The sequence below is a fragment of the Elgaria multicarinata genome, chromosome 4 (genome assembly GCF_023053635.1).
Source record: "Elgaria multicarinata webbii isolate HBS135686 ecotype San Diego chromosome 4, rElgMul1.1.pri, whole genome shotgun sequence".
Classification (NCBI taxonomy): domain Eukaryota; kingdom Metazoa; phylum Chordata; class Lepidosauria; order Squamata; family Anguidae; genus Elgaria; species Elgaria multicarinata.
Window position 1 is genome coordinate 42,886,902 of NC_086174.1, and position 14,532 is coordinate 42,901,433.

Genomic DNA, 14,532 nt, shown 5'->3' on the forward strand with positions numbered 1-14,532 from the left:
AAAAGACGTAGGTGACATCGGCAGGGAGAGGGTAGCCTCATAGGAAGGGGGCATTTTGGGCTGGAAAAAGTGGGTTACACTGCTTTGAATAAATAAGTTACATTGATCAGTTGCATATGCTATTTTTGAGAAGGTTTAATGAGACTGGACAATTGCAGTATAGTATAATTGTAGCAGAGTTACTTTTCATTATTTAATCATTTACAATTAATCACATTTCACTGATGCTCATGTTGTGTGTTGCCCTGTCATTACAAATGACATTGAGCAGGAGTGATTGGGATATTGGGTATGCTTTCCTCAGGGCTACCACACTCTGCCTCGTGGTATGGCCGGCCCTAAAACTTGCCTTTTTAGGAAAGCCTTCAGTTTTAGTAGTTTCAATGAAACCTCTAAAGCTGTTTCAATGAAACCTCTAAAACTTTTAACTGTTGTTCCTTCTTTTTTAATCTGCTAGTCTACTGCTGCTTGTTTGTTTGTTTGAAATAATGGTGCTTTTAGTGTTTTGATTCTGTTTTAATATAGGGGCTTTTGTATTTTTTTTTCTTGTATTCACAAGTTTTGTTTTATTTTATTAACCAAATTTTAGAAGAGTCAGGATATAAATGTTTTAAACAAATAAACAAACAGAACACTTCCTTAGGGTAAAACTAGTCATAAACTGTGTATAAATTAAAGGTTTGTTTGCCCCATTTATATATTTATTTTATTATTTATTTTATTATTGCATTTATATCCCGCCTTTTTTCCTGTAAGGCAGCCAAGGTGATGTACATAATCCTCATCTCCACTTTCTCCTCACAACAACCCTGTGAGGTGGGTTGGGCTGAAAGTCTGTGACTGGCCCAAAGTCACCCAGTGGGCTTCCATGGCCGAGTGGGGACTAGAACCCAGATCTCCAGGCTCCCAGTCCAACACTCTAGCCACTACACCACACTGGCTCTCTACACCACACTGACTATATGGCTGAGGGCCCATATTCCATAAGGGGCCCACTGATAAGAGCTCCCTGGACTTCCTCCTCCGTTTCATGATTGCAACTGGCTTGTTCATCTGCCTTTCATTCTGGTCCAGACAAAAGTGATGGTGACAAGGGAGAGCAAGAGATGGGCCACTGCCGACTTGCTCATTGGCTCTGGGTTTGTCAAGCAAGCAAGTGGTAGCAATAAGGAGGAGGAGGAAGTGACGACAATGGCAGTGAGAAGGTAGACTCATAGAAGTAGAGGGGCATTAAGGGTGGCTTACCCAAGGGCCCTCAAAAAACCTGGAACTGGCACTACTTTCCTTCATGTCACTCCATGTTACAGACAGGACCCAGCTCCCTAGGAGGGCATCGCCATTGGCCCCTAACCTGCCACTGCTATTAAGGAAAACCAGCAGCTGCCTCCTGTGGCAGCCAGGACTGTTGACCCCCGGGAGTACTGGGTCCCATCCAGCGGTCCCTACCTCTGCACTGTCCACTTGCAGCAACACCTACTTTGGGGTCTCAGTGGGCAACACCTTACAAAAGGCCTCCCAAAACCTGGAGCCAGGCAGCCCAGGTTACAAAATGACCTAGGGAGAACTCTACACCAGGCCTCTATTTGGGGGCTATGTTTCTCTACGCTGAAGGGTTGCAGGAAAGGGAATGTGTACCTTCAACAGTACAGCTTGTTCAGGAAAAACAGACTTGTTATTTAATAATCTACCTTTGGGGAGGGAGGGGGAACCGTGATGCATAAATGTTATTGTGTGCCAATGAACAGATAACTGCAAGGACTCTGCCAGCAGAGATAATGACTTTCAAAAAGCAATGATGGTGATGATAACCGCTAGAGTGATCAGCCCTGCACTCTGTTATTGTCTGTTATCACCCCAGTAAAATTACTGTTATTATGTAGTATCAATGTGTATAGAACAAACTGTGGCTGACATGCGAGAGATTACTATTTTTCAAAAAAGGAAAAAATAAGCCCTCTTATTTTCTGAGGAGGAAAGTGACAGAGAAGAGGTAAGAATGTTTCTTTCCTTTCCTTCTTTTTTAGAAGTAAACCCAGCAGCAAAGCTGTCCAGAGTACAGGCCCTTTAGAAGACTTGACACAGACCAACTTAGGGTCAGTTAGAATGTTGCCACCCCTAGAGCCTCAGGGTGGGGGACATCTGGGCCTCCAGATATTGTTGGACTACAGCTCCTATCATTCCTGAACTTTGTTCATGCTGGCTTGGGCCAATGGGAGATGGAATCCAACCACATCAGGAGGGCCATATGCTCCCCACCCCTGCCGAAGACTAAGTAACTTATCACAAAAATGTATGCAGAATTTCATCCTGTCAAGGGAGGTTTGCCTTGCCTAGGGCCAGCTCAAGGTGCTTTGCTGCCTGAGGTGGAACAACAAATGTTGTCCCTCTCCCCCACCCCCACCCACAACCAAAGTACACAGTGTCCAAGGCCAAGTTATTTTGGCATCTGAGGTAGAAAATCCCACAAGTACCTCTTCTCTTCCCTGACAGTAAAAATACAATAATAGTAACTTAGATAGCTAACAAATCCACTGCCCTTTCAGGACAACAAAAACCAGCATGAGGCAGCCACCACACTCTGCCTCATGGCATGGCAACCCGCCTTTTAAAGAAGGCCTTCCGTTTTAGTGGATTCAGTGAAACCTCTTTCCTGGTTTTAACCATTGCTCCTTTTTTAAAATCTGCTAGTTCCTCTACTGATTATTTGTTTTAAATAATGGTGCTTTTAGTGTATTGATTCTATTTTAATGTGGGGGCTTTTGTATTTTTTTCTTGTATTCACAAGTTTTGTTTTATTTTATTAACCAAATTTTAGAAGAGTCAGGATATAAACGTTTTAAACAAATAAACAAACAGAACACTTCCTTAGGGTAAAACTAGTCATAAACTGTGTATCAGTTAAAGACTTGTTTGCCCAATTTATATATGGTGTGGGGTCAACTCTTTACACAAAAAAAGGATGCATGGGGGAGGGGAAATCAGTGTCCCCCTCCTCACTTTACCTTGCTTCTCTATGGCTTTAAGCATTTCTCCCTTGGCTCAGCAGGAAGAAAATTGCTTAAAGCTGCCATGAGAAGGCAGGTTTTGCTCCATTCTGTGTCAAGAGTAAACTCCACCACCTCCATTTTATAGGTGAGCAGAGCAAACACCTCTAGGTAAGCAGAGGAAAGACCTTTCCTCCCCAAGAGTAAACAAGTGAATTTACACGCAACGCCCCCTCCACACACACAAACACACCCTCCCAACACCTGTTCTTACTTGGACTGTGCTCCTGCCACAGCCTGGTTCAGGTAGGCCTCAGGGGTTTGCTGTGATCCTTTGCCAGTGGAAAAGCCTAACAGTGAAGGATTGAACTCACGAAGAATATCTGGAAAAATAATAATGAAATGCAGCTTCATACTTTGGTTTATGCTCTGGTTTTGAAGCACAGTAGCCTAAAGGTGGAGCTTCTTGCTTATGACCTTGAGGAAAGATTATACAAGTTTGGGATGGAGGAACCTGTAAAAAAATACTCAAGGGGGGGAACATGATGGAGGTTTATCAAATTATGAACAATATGGGGTAGAAAATCTGGTGCCCTCTATGGGCAGTATATAACGCTGCCGCTGTGCTTCTGCTGTTTATGTTGTGTCTGTGGGACCCACTACTAGCACAACAGGAAACCAACAGTATCTAACACTGCCCACAAGTCAGTGGGGCCCACTGGAGCCAACAGTTTCTAACGCAACCCCAGAAATGAGCATTCTGGAAATGAGCACTCATTTCCAGAATGGGAGAGATCAGAGGAGCTCTCTTCTGTGAGCTCTGCTCACCTGCACCATTTAGGAAGTGAGTGTTTTAGCTGGGGCGTTACTAGACGAGGCTGTAGCGCACGTTACCTTCCGCAGTCACGTCGAGGCTTCCAGATGACGTTCACGAGGATCCGCCGTTATCCTGCGGTGAAGCCTCTTTCTCCCAACTTTAAAAAAGTGAGTTCTAGTGCGCCTTTTCCTGCCGTCCCGCGGTAATTCGGAGTACGTGTGGGAGGATGTGAGGTCACTGCGGTCCGCACTGGTCAGGAAAAGGCGTGCTAAGGGGGAGTGGTCAGCGGCTTCGGTCAAGCCGCCTCCGCCATTTGCGCGCAGTCCGCCAGCTGGGGCAGCGCGGCGGAACTGCTTTTTTTTTTTACTCCCCCAGTGACAGTTTGCGCAGGAACGGAGGAACGGAAAAGTGGCTAGTGTGCTGCTGGGGTGTGTGGGGGATGGGTGGGGGATGTGCGCCTGTTCTAGTGGTTTTTTTTTTATTCCCCAGTGACAGTTTGCGCAGGAACGGAGGAACGGAAAAGTGGCTGGTGACTCCTTACGGTGGGCAGCTACCGTGGCCGCATAATGGCGGTGCTGTACGCTGCCTGTTAGTGTGGGTACCAGGCTGGCAGAGGGCAGAGCTGTTTGTGGGCTGCTGCCATGGCTATGGCCAGATGTGGGTTGGCTCCTTGGGATGGGGCAGAGGGCACAGAGACGGTCATCGCTGCCGACACCTCAGAGGCATGATGGGAGATGTAGGCACAGAGTGCCCATGCAGACGATTGACCTCGGGTCATATGACACCCGCCACGACCCCCATCAGGAAGTGAGCGCATCAATGTTGACCCTCAACAGCACCAGCAGCACTTCAGCTGGCACTGCCACTGCCGCCGCCGCCACTGCCGCCGCTGGGGCCGGCAGCGGCATCGCTGACGGCTGCGCAAGTTTGCGGTCTTTCAGACGTGCGCAAACCGTGCAGCGAGCGAAAAAAAAAGCCGCGGCAATCAGGCCGGTGTGGCTGCGCAACCGTGCTCGCGGCGGCAGCAGCACAACCGGCGCAAACTTCCGCCACAAATCAAAGGCAGGTGTGGAGCATGAGGCGTCACGGCTGAATGGGAAAATCCGCTTTCACCGCTCCTCAACGACGGAACACCTGGTAGGTCTAGCAAAGCCTGGTTTCCAGTTGTTTTAGAAACTGTTTGCTTCCTGATGTGCTATCAGTGGGCCCTGCTGGCATGTGGGCAGCACTGGACACTGCCCCATAATCCCTAACCATTGGCTATGCTAGCTTTCTCATAATGGTAGCCCTGAAGAACTAATGGTTGTCAATGAAATTGATTAGTACTAGGCAACACCATTATATAACTTCATTAATTTATGGTGGCCTTAAAAAAGGATGGGACAAATATGGACATCAGCAATAAAAGCAAAATGGAAAATCTATGATTAAAAACCATATAGTACTTCGAATCCCAGATGTGGGGATAAACAATGGGAGGTGACTATTATCAAATGCCCTCTTTGAGCCTCTGCTGCTTGTCTATATGCCCTGTTTGAGCCTGTTCCATTGGCACAGTGGGGATGAATTGTTTATATGACTCAGCTGTCAACGTGCAGCCACATTGGGCTTCTCCCCCTGAAACGCCACTTTTTCGCAGTATCGATTTACTGCAATTTTTTAAGTTGTTCTGTGACCACCATGTTCTTTCCTCATCTGCCTGTGGTGGCCTCAGTTCGGGTTGAGCCAGTGGGTGTTCCTGGGTGCGGATTGAAGCCCAGGGTGGGTCTGGATAAGCGCAGGAAAGCAGGGCAGAGGGTGGGCTTGATGGCTGCCGGCACTGTGTTTTTTCTGGCTGGTTAGCCTGCGCTCCCTCCTGCCATTAGGATTTACTATTCCCACCCTGCAGCTGCGATTCTGCGGAGTTTTGTGGGAACCAAGCAGCATAGTGACAGCATATAGACACCCCCTGGATGCCCACTGCCAAAAGAAGAATGCTGCTGGCAGATGAGGAGCATCTGTGGCAATGGGAAGCACAGCATTGCAAGGGTGGGGGTTGGGATTTGACGCCAAGGGAGACTTTTTTTCTTTTTTAACACCCCCCCCAGAGGGGATTTTGGGGGGAAATGGTGCATGTGTGGGGGTGTAACCTTCCCCTCCTGGAGTACCATGGGCCCAATGTGAATCAGGGTGTATGTGTGCTTACATAAAAGTAAAAAATAAAACCAGTCTCAGCTGCATATACATGATTACCCTAACATGTAATCTGGCCTTAAGTGGCTGCCCAGCTAAACTCGGTTCCGAGTGCCGTGGGCTGCCTGGAGTTTGGTGCCCATTGGTTGCCGCTTTGAGTTCCTAGAAAGCAACTTTTTGGGGGGGGGGGTCCTTAAAAAAATCAAACAAACTTAGGACTAACAAAAAAAATATTATTTGTTCTGAAATCATATGGAGCTAAATCATAATAACGATATTAAAAAAATTCAGTGAGAATATTGAACCAACTAAGACCCTGGGAAATTACAAAACATGCTGTTAAGTCATACGCAGCAAATTGCAACATTAGCTTCCCCCACCCACTCACCCTGCCTCACATCTCCATCAGTCCTGAATGCTGAATGCAAAGTGGTTTCACATGCCAGCCTGCTCAGCCTTTCCTCAAGTCCGCTCCATAAATTATGAAAGAGTTTCACAAACACGCCAACCTTAGGGAAACCGGCACTTACTTGCTAATGTTGTGACTGTGCTTATGTTTTCATTTCCACCAACACTGCAGAATGGGGTGGGGGCAGGGGATGGGGGAAGAAAAAGAAAGCAAACAAAGTTAGAGAGCATTTGCTTGGAATAAGTCCCAGAGTGCCCCCTGGTGATGTTTCAAATCTTCAACAAACTCTTCTCATTTTAACTACTGGGATAGATAGATAGATAAGGTAGTTTATATAGCCTGCTCTTATATGGGGCTCCCATGGTCTCTTAATCTAGGAGACTCTGGGGGTGTGTATGCACCCTATTTACCCCATTGTGGGTGCACAGTGGCACAACAGTGTTTATATGACGCAGCCGCCAACTCACAGCCATGACGGGATTCCCCCCCCCCATGTGCAAGAAGAAGAAGGAGGAGGAGGAGGAGGAGAAGGAGAAGAAGAAGAAGAAGAAGAAGAAGAAGAAGAAGAAGAAGAAGAAGAAGAAGTTGTTGTTGTTGTTACGGTCACAAGACCAGCAAAACAGAACAGCACTGTAAACACAATAATATCCCCAGGGCCAGCAAAGTAAGATGGGGCTATAAATATAATAATATAAAAAGGTAACAATTAATTAAAAGTACAAATAAATAAGCAATTAATTAAATTACAGATTGTACATGTCCCGCTCATAATAATATAAGATTTAAGCAATTAAAACATTATCACAGTCAGATGGTATCATCCCACACCAACAAGCAATTGCAGCAGCACAGAATCTAGCCACCTTGGTTATCTGAGAATTCTGGTTGGCCAAGAGATAATCTATATAAAACACATCAGGGACTCATCTACACCAAGCAGGATATTCCACTATGAAAGCGGTATATAAAAGGCAGGAGTCACACTACTGCTTTATAGCGGTACTGAAATGCACTGACACCTGTTGGGGCCCATGATACATCTACACCAAGCAGGATATAACACTACGAAAGCGGTATGAAAGCAGTATATGGTATGTGCCAGTGGGCCCCAACAGTTGTCTGTGCACTTCAATACTGCTATAAAGCAGTAGTGTGTCTCCTGCCTTTTATATACCGCTTTCATACTGGAATATCCTGCTTGGTGTAGATGAGCCCCAGATCTTCCAGGTATTCCTTGTAAGATAGGGGTAATAAAAATATGCCAAAAAGCACAATAAAAGGAACAGTACAGCAGTACATGGCCCACAGTCTCTATCATGCCAGCTTTACAGGGGCATAAGCGCTCAGAATGTGGAATACTATTGTATCTACCCTCCAAAAGTGCAGAGGGAAGCACATTAAACTTAACCAGCATAAATGCTTTCCTGTATTTTGGAATAGTTAGAAGAGTTAAATAGTTTGTAGGTAGAAAAGCCTGCCCCCTATCTCTAAATTCAGGATGCGGAGTGGCTGCTCTTATATGATCTTGTAGTTCAATGTCCCTAATACGCTGGCATATAACCTCTTTGGCTTTTGAATGCCCTGAGGCCAGGATGGCATTTCGAGAGAGACCCAAATTACACAGTTTCTCGTCCACAGCCCTTTTCCATTTAGACTGAAATACATCAGCCAAAGTCAGAGGGGCCAAACCTTGGTTGTTGTTGTTTTAAAGTGTTGATTCACTATGACTTTTCCCATTGCTCTGAGGTCACCACCTTGTTTCTTTGTGCATCAGTGATGGCCTCCGTTTGGGTTATCCCAGTGGCTGTAAATTTGTTGGATCGGGTAAGCACAGGAACAAAGGGCAGGGGACTGGCTTGACAAGCTGACAGCCAATGGCACTGCGGTTTTTCTGGCCAAATAGCTCGTGCTCCCTCCTGACATCTAACTTTATCATTTCCACCTCGCAACAGTGGTCAGATATCAACGCGGTTTCATACAGACACCCCCTCCATACCAACTTAGCCTCAACAGTGCTGCCACATCAGATACTTCCAGCCATTTTCAGGATTTCTGTTGGGACTGTTTTATTTTTTTAACTGTGCTTTTAAACTGCCCAATAACCAAAGTTCTCTAGGTGATGTATACATAAAAAAACATAAAACAGAAACATTACAGCAAACAATACAAACGGTGCAGAATAAAACTAACATAAACCCAGCAGCAGAATAAAATACTTTTAAAAAGTACTTTAAAAAGAGTTCTTAATGCCTAGGAGAATAAAAAGGTCTTCATCTGGCACCAAAAAAACACCTTGAAGGTGCCAGGCAACCCTCTTTGGGAAGTGCATTCCACAAATGGGGTGACACTGCTGGAAACGGTCCCTACTTATAGCCATCTGCCTCACCTCATTTGCAAGAGGCACCTGGAGAAGGGCCTCAAATGATTATCATAATGTCCTAGTAGGTATACAGTGTATGGGAGGAGATGATCCTTCCAACCAGACTCTTCCTGTTTTTTCTGCCTGCCTGGGACCACAAAAACAAAGAGAATTGCCAAAGCGTCTGGCAGACCACACTAGATGGCTGTTGGGCTTGTAATTAATGAATTGTACAGACCTGCTATATAGGAAATGTCAAAAACCAGAACCCCTGCAGTAACTTCTATTTTTCTATAACTATTATTCGTGAAAACTCTCCACAATACTTTATTTTATGCATATGCAATAGTAAGCAAGGATTAATACAATAGTAACATGCTGAGTCTGAAGACCATGGAATCGAAGACAGAAGCTTGCAATATCACAAAGAGAGAGAGAGAGAGAGAGAGAGAGAGATGAGCAGAACTGTCCCCAATCTGTCATTTCTGATTTTTGAATACTATGATATAACATCTGTCACAGTCGTTGGCTTCTACTGATTTATTTATCCAGCTTCCCCCTACTTCATCCCAAGAGTTGATTATGATAAATGTTTACCTAGGATTGCAACCTTTGAATCCAGTTCCCCCCCCCCGACATTAGCCTTTAAACCACCACCACCACCAGGAGAAATTGGCATGGGAAAGGAGGAGCTTGAGTGGGAAAGTTTCAGGAGGGGAAAAGGTTATGCACCTCTACTTCCCTCTCGCTTGAATATTAAACCCTTCTGAAACTGCTTTTCTCTGATAGAAGCAACAGTCAGGGTTTACTTTTCGGACACACATTTGCACTGCAAATAATATGTAGACAACTCAGGGACACCTGCGCCAGCGGTGTGAGGAAAAGCATGCATGCTTGGCCAAACCACACAAATAACATCATGTGTAGTTTGAGGTTCCAAAGTGAAGAAGCAGGAGCGTCAGCCACGTGTGATCCAAGTGACGGAGAGACGAAAACCAGAGAGGGGCAAACACTGTCTTAACCAAGCTGCTACCTCCTTTGATAGCCATCTCTCCTTCCTCAATTCCCCCAAGCCTCCCCCGGCTGGTTTCAAAACAGAGCAGAGCAGCAAAAGGAGTAATCATGCTGGAAATGTGGATGGCAGGGGTGGGGGTGGGGGACTGGGAATAATAAAAGTTGCATTCCCAAATATTTGGAAGGCCCTAAGTTGGGGGAGGACATAGAGGCTTGCTTTAAGCCACTAAGGGTGCAGCCCTATTGACTGCACCCTTGATGAGTGGAAGCCCCTGAACTCAGAGGTTCCGGATCATGCAATGCAGGGGGGCGGAAGGAGCATTGGAGGCAATCTTTGTCACACCGTCCTCCTGGCCTGCATTTTTCACTAGATGGTTGGTTTTTTGCCACCTAGGGATAGCGCTTCAGAGGGGGAGGGAAGGAGGCTGGAGACAGGTCTCATACTGGTCTCATGTAAACCGCTCAGAGGGCTTTGGCTATGGGGTGGTATATAAATGAAAGAAAGAAAGAAAGAAAGAAAGAAAGAAAGAAAGAGAAAATAAAATGTTTCCTGGCTTCTCCAGTCTCCTCCCCTTCCCTACACATTGAAACACTCCCCTTTTCCCTCCTTCCAAGGTCGATTTTCCAGAAGCCAGGGCAGTTCTTTCCGCAGCAGTTGTGAAGGAGCGGGGCATTGGACCTCTGAGTCTCCCTTTTGAGGTCAGAGCATTGTCTCCAACCTCAGTGGGGGTAAGGGAGAAACCTCAGCATCCTATGGTCCCTCAGAAACTGTCTTGGGGGCATAGGATTCCCCCCTAAGGGCACAATCCTATGCATGCTGAGAAAGAAAAATGTCCTCCCACTCCCAGCATTCCCCAGCCGGAATGTGTTTTTCTCTTTGAACATGCATAAGATTGTGCTCTAAGATCCACCACACCTCTCATTGATGCCTTTCAAAAGGGAAGCAATGACATCCCTGAACTTGCATGGAATCAGGGCCTACATCTTATAGAAGTTCTTCGGAGGAACTGATTCCTTTTGACACAAAATGGGTATTTTGGTACAAGAAATACAATTCTGGCAGCCCTTTCTCAACTTATTTTTCAAATGCCTGAGGGGAACTTTGGGGAAGCACAATTTATATTCTGTCATCTTACACAATATCAGTCACAAGGAGACGGCAGTTGCTCTTTTCCTTGTACAAAATTGGAGCACCGCAAGTTCTTTTGCAGTGCATGAAGGCATTCATCTGTTTCTCTGACTGTACTCAGTGTGGTTGGCATATTAGTATCATTTAACTGTGGCACAGAGCAGCCTTGCTCAATCTAGTGTGCTCCAGATGTCTTGGGCTACAAGTCCAATCATCCCCAGCCAACCATGATGGAGGCACCAGGTTGGGAAAGGCTAGAACAGAGTGTTTCACATATTTGAGTGTGTGTGTGTGTATGTATATATATATATATAGAGAGAGAGAGAGAGAGAGACAGACAGACAGACAGACAGACAGACTTGGACATGAAAAATCCGTCTCCATAAAATTGTCCACAGATAGCACAGGAGCTTTTTCATGTTCATATTCCATGCCCAATTCCCGCATCCCACTCCATTTGGATGGTGTTTAGGGCAGTTACCATTCTAACAAATGAGGTAAAGAAATGGAAATATAGAACATTTGTAGAAAGAGGTAGTTTTGTTACTTTAGGAAGGAGGGAAGGAGGGATGTCACCGGCATTTGAAAAAAGCCAAAACCATGGGTAAACGAGAGGCTGGTTTCAATCTGTTAGTAGACACTGCATTAGTGGAAACAAGCGCGGGCACAACGGGAAGAGTAAGGCATAGGGCGGGTGGGCAGCTGCTCCAGAGGGCTGACGCCTCACTTTGAGAGGTTCTCAGAGTGAAACATTGTAATGGACTAGAGTGGGAGCTATAAATCTTAAATAAGAATTAACACCTGTGGGTTTTCTGTAGATGGAAGTGGTTAGATGTTCACCCTTCTTACTCATCTTTAGATCTAAAAAAAAATGGACTTCTACAGTAATGTGATGGATATCAGATTTGATGTTCTCATCCTTAGAATTCACCCATTCAACAAAATTGTATGGCTCCCCGTTACTACCTCTCTAGATAGTAAACACATAGTCAATATACCTCAACTGAATAATAAGTTGTTCAGCAAGCTGTCTTTCAGAAGAGACAGGTTTGTGAAAGGACTCGTCTCATCTGAAGGACAGTTTGCTGAACAACCTATTATTTGGTTGAGGTGTATTGACAGATTGAAAGATCAGCGTGCCCAGTACACAACAGTCATTCTGCCCACTCTCTTAAAGCACCCGGCATGGCTCTCCAGAGGGCCTGCCCAGCCCACATGCCTCACTTTGAGGAGGCTTTCCTCAGAACAAGGCATTCTGGGTGAGGTGGCCTTAGAGATTACCTGTGCGGTCACTGCACAGGTGGTCCTCAAGTCCACTCCCTGCCAATGCTTCGCTCTGGGGAGGGACCCCTAAGAGCAAGGCCTTAAGGGAAAGGCAGGCAGCAGCTGCCTGGAGTGTGGGGGGTAGGAGTGGAGAAGTGCAAGTTCTAAACACGCTCATTTAACATTTGCTCCAAAGTGAGATGGAAACACACTGCTCACTATTAATGTCTTCTGGAAGGAGGCAGGTGCGAAATTCCAACACCCAGTGGGAAAAAGAGGGGGCATAATAAACAGATTGCAGGTGTCTGGTTCTCTAGATAATTTGGTTTATGGCACTCACCTCCATGAAAGGCCTCGATACTGTGTCAAAACATCTAAAACATTGGTTGGTGATGATCCGGCTCCATTTCCTGCCTGATAATCAGACAAAAGGAAACCATGGTGAGAGAAATTCAGGGAAGGCAACGGCAAACCACCCCGCTATAAGGCCTGCCAGGAAAACGTCAGCGAAAGCTGGCATCCCTCCAAGAGTCAGTAATGACTCAGTGCTTGCACGAGAGGTTCCTTTCCTTCGCAGGTTTAGATAGAAAAAAAACCCTCCTACGACTCCCAGCAAGACTTTTTTCTGGCTACACCTGCATAGGATTGTGCTCTTAATATGATTTAGAATGAAATGGTCGAGCCCCTGGAAATACTCCCACTTTGCTCCCAAGAAGCCTGAGAGCATTTCCAAATTGTTGCCATCGGGTCTACTTCATAAGGGGGGAAAGCAGAAAGGGAAATAAAATGAAATTTAAAAGAAGTCTCCTTAAAACAAAATCAGGAAAACTGTGGCTGAAAATCAAATCATTCTAAACATCTTTTTAAATATATTATTTGTCACAAGAATACTCACTCATACAGAAGCATGACATGATAAAACCATATTGTATTAAAGTGATATAGACTAATGAAGACCTCTGCCTGCCTAGAATTAATTGATCCAAGGTGAAATGCAATTGTGTTTTAAAAAGAAGAAAAACACAAGGTGATGAGGATGAGAATTTGCATGATCATGAGGCCTGCTTATCTTTATCTTGATATAAAAGTCCTGCAAAACTTTGATTGACCAAAAGTAGTTAACAGCTACCCAATCCAGCACCTTGGATAGCTCATTTAGAGTTCTGACTCAGAGTGAATTCACTGCCGCACTGACATCAGCTTCCACTGTAAGTAAGTTCATGATGGGGGAGGAGCTCTGTCAGGGCGTCATCACACGGGGGGGGGGGGAATCGCGTTTCCTTACTGTCGCTTCTCTGCCCACGCATTTACTTCCCTCATTACTTCCTCATTCTCAAGGGAGAGTAAAGAGGAAGTAAACAACGAGCACGTGGCCCATTCAGTGGGCTGTTTTGATCGCGCTGCTTCTCTTTCACACAGTGGAAGAGAGCAGCAAGTTCCATCGCAAAAAATAAGTTGGACTTACTGGGTTGTTTTTTTGTCGTGCGGAGAAGGCTAAAAGGGGCGCGAGGCATGCAGGACACAGACGTCGTGAGAGGGACCTGCAAAATTCCGTGAGTGCCCAGTAATGAGTGTGCAACAAAATGCTTGTCTGATGACACCCTCAGGCACCAGCTGGGGACTCTCACAGGGAAGGGCTTTTCGGCAATGCTGCATACCAGAAGTGGCCCATTTAAACTGGCCATTGTTCAAGTTCTTCTCTGTAAAGAAACTTCCATTTCACCCCGGCATGGGGTTGTCATTGGATTCATTTAAAGTTATCCTAACCAGGTTATTTAACACGTGGTCAGGCAATTTCTGTTTCACCGCTACAAAAATGTTTGAAATGCACTTAGAGATGTATATTAACTAAGACATGGTATTCCTAGCCAGAAGGAGATTAATAACCCAGCAGAATGGGAGCAAAGTGGAAGAAAGCAGAAGAAAGCGTGGAAAATTCCGTTGGCCGTGAAGATCCTTTGCTCCTCCTTTCTCAAATTGGAATTCAGGAATGCCTTTTAGATCACTCAGTTTAATATAGCGCATTCGGTGATCTGCACTTACTGTTAATGAATCCCCAAGGGCACCTATAACTTTAATGTCTGCTGGCCTCAAGTGATGAACTATATAAAAAAAGGAAAAAGAATGATTAAACTTTTAGAAGATCTTTGGCAGTGGGAATATATTTATTGGGGGAAAGTTTTATGAAATTGTGATGATATTTAAAATTCATGTTCAACCAAATTACCTTAACTTTGTTAGTCCCCAGTGGCAAGTACATGGTGCTTACCAGAATACCTTATTCTCCTGTACTTTTCCTCCCAAGAAACTAATGGTAAATTATTCCCTGAGGTCAGATCTACACCAAGCAGGATATGACACTTTGAAAACAGATTGAAAACTGTA

The 14,532-nt window shown here is 45.3% G+C and overlaps 1 protein-coding gene across 1 annotated transcript in view; it reads right to left on the reverse strand.

Moving 5' to 3' along the window:
• PLB1 (phospholipase B1) overlaps window positions 1-14,532 on the reverse strand; it is a 141,572-nt gene that overhangs the window by 75,799 nt on the left and 51,241 nt on the right. The window contains 4 exon segments of the mRNA XM_063125398.1: window positions 3,259-3,367; window positions 6,504-6,547; window positions 12,488-12,561; window positions 14,191-14,249. Coding sequence (XP_062981468.1) covers window positions 3,259-3,367; window positions 6,504-6,547; window positions 12,488-12,561; window positions 14,191-14,249 — 286 coding nt within the window.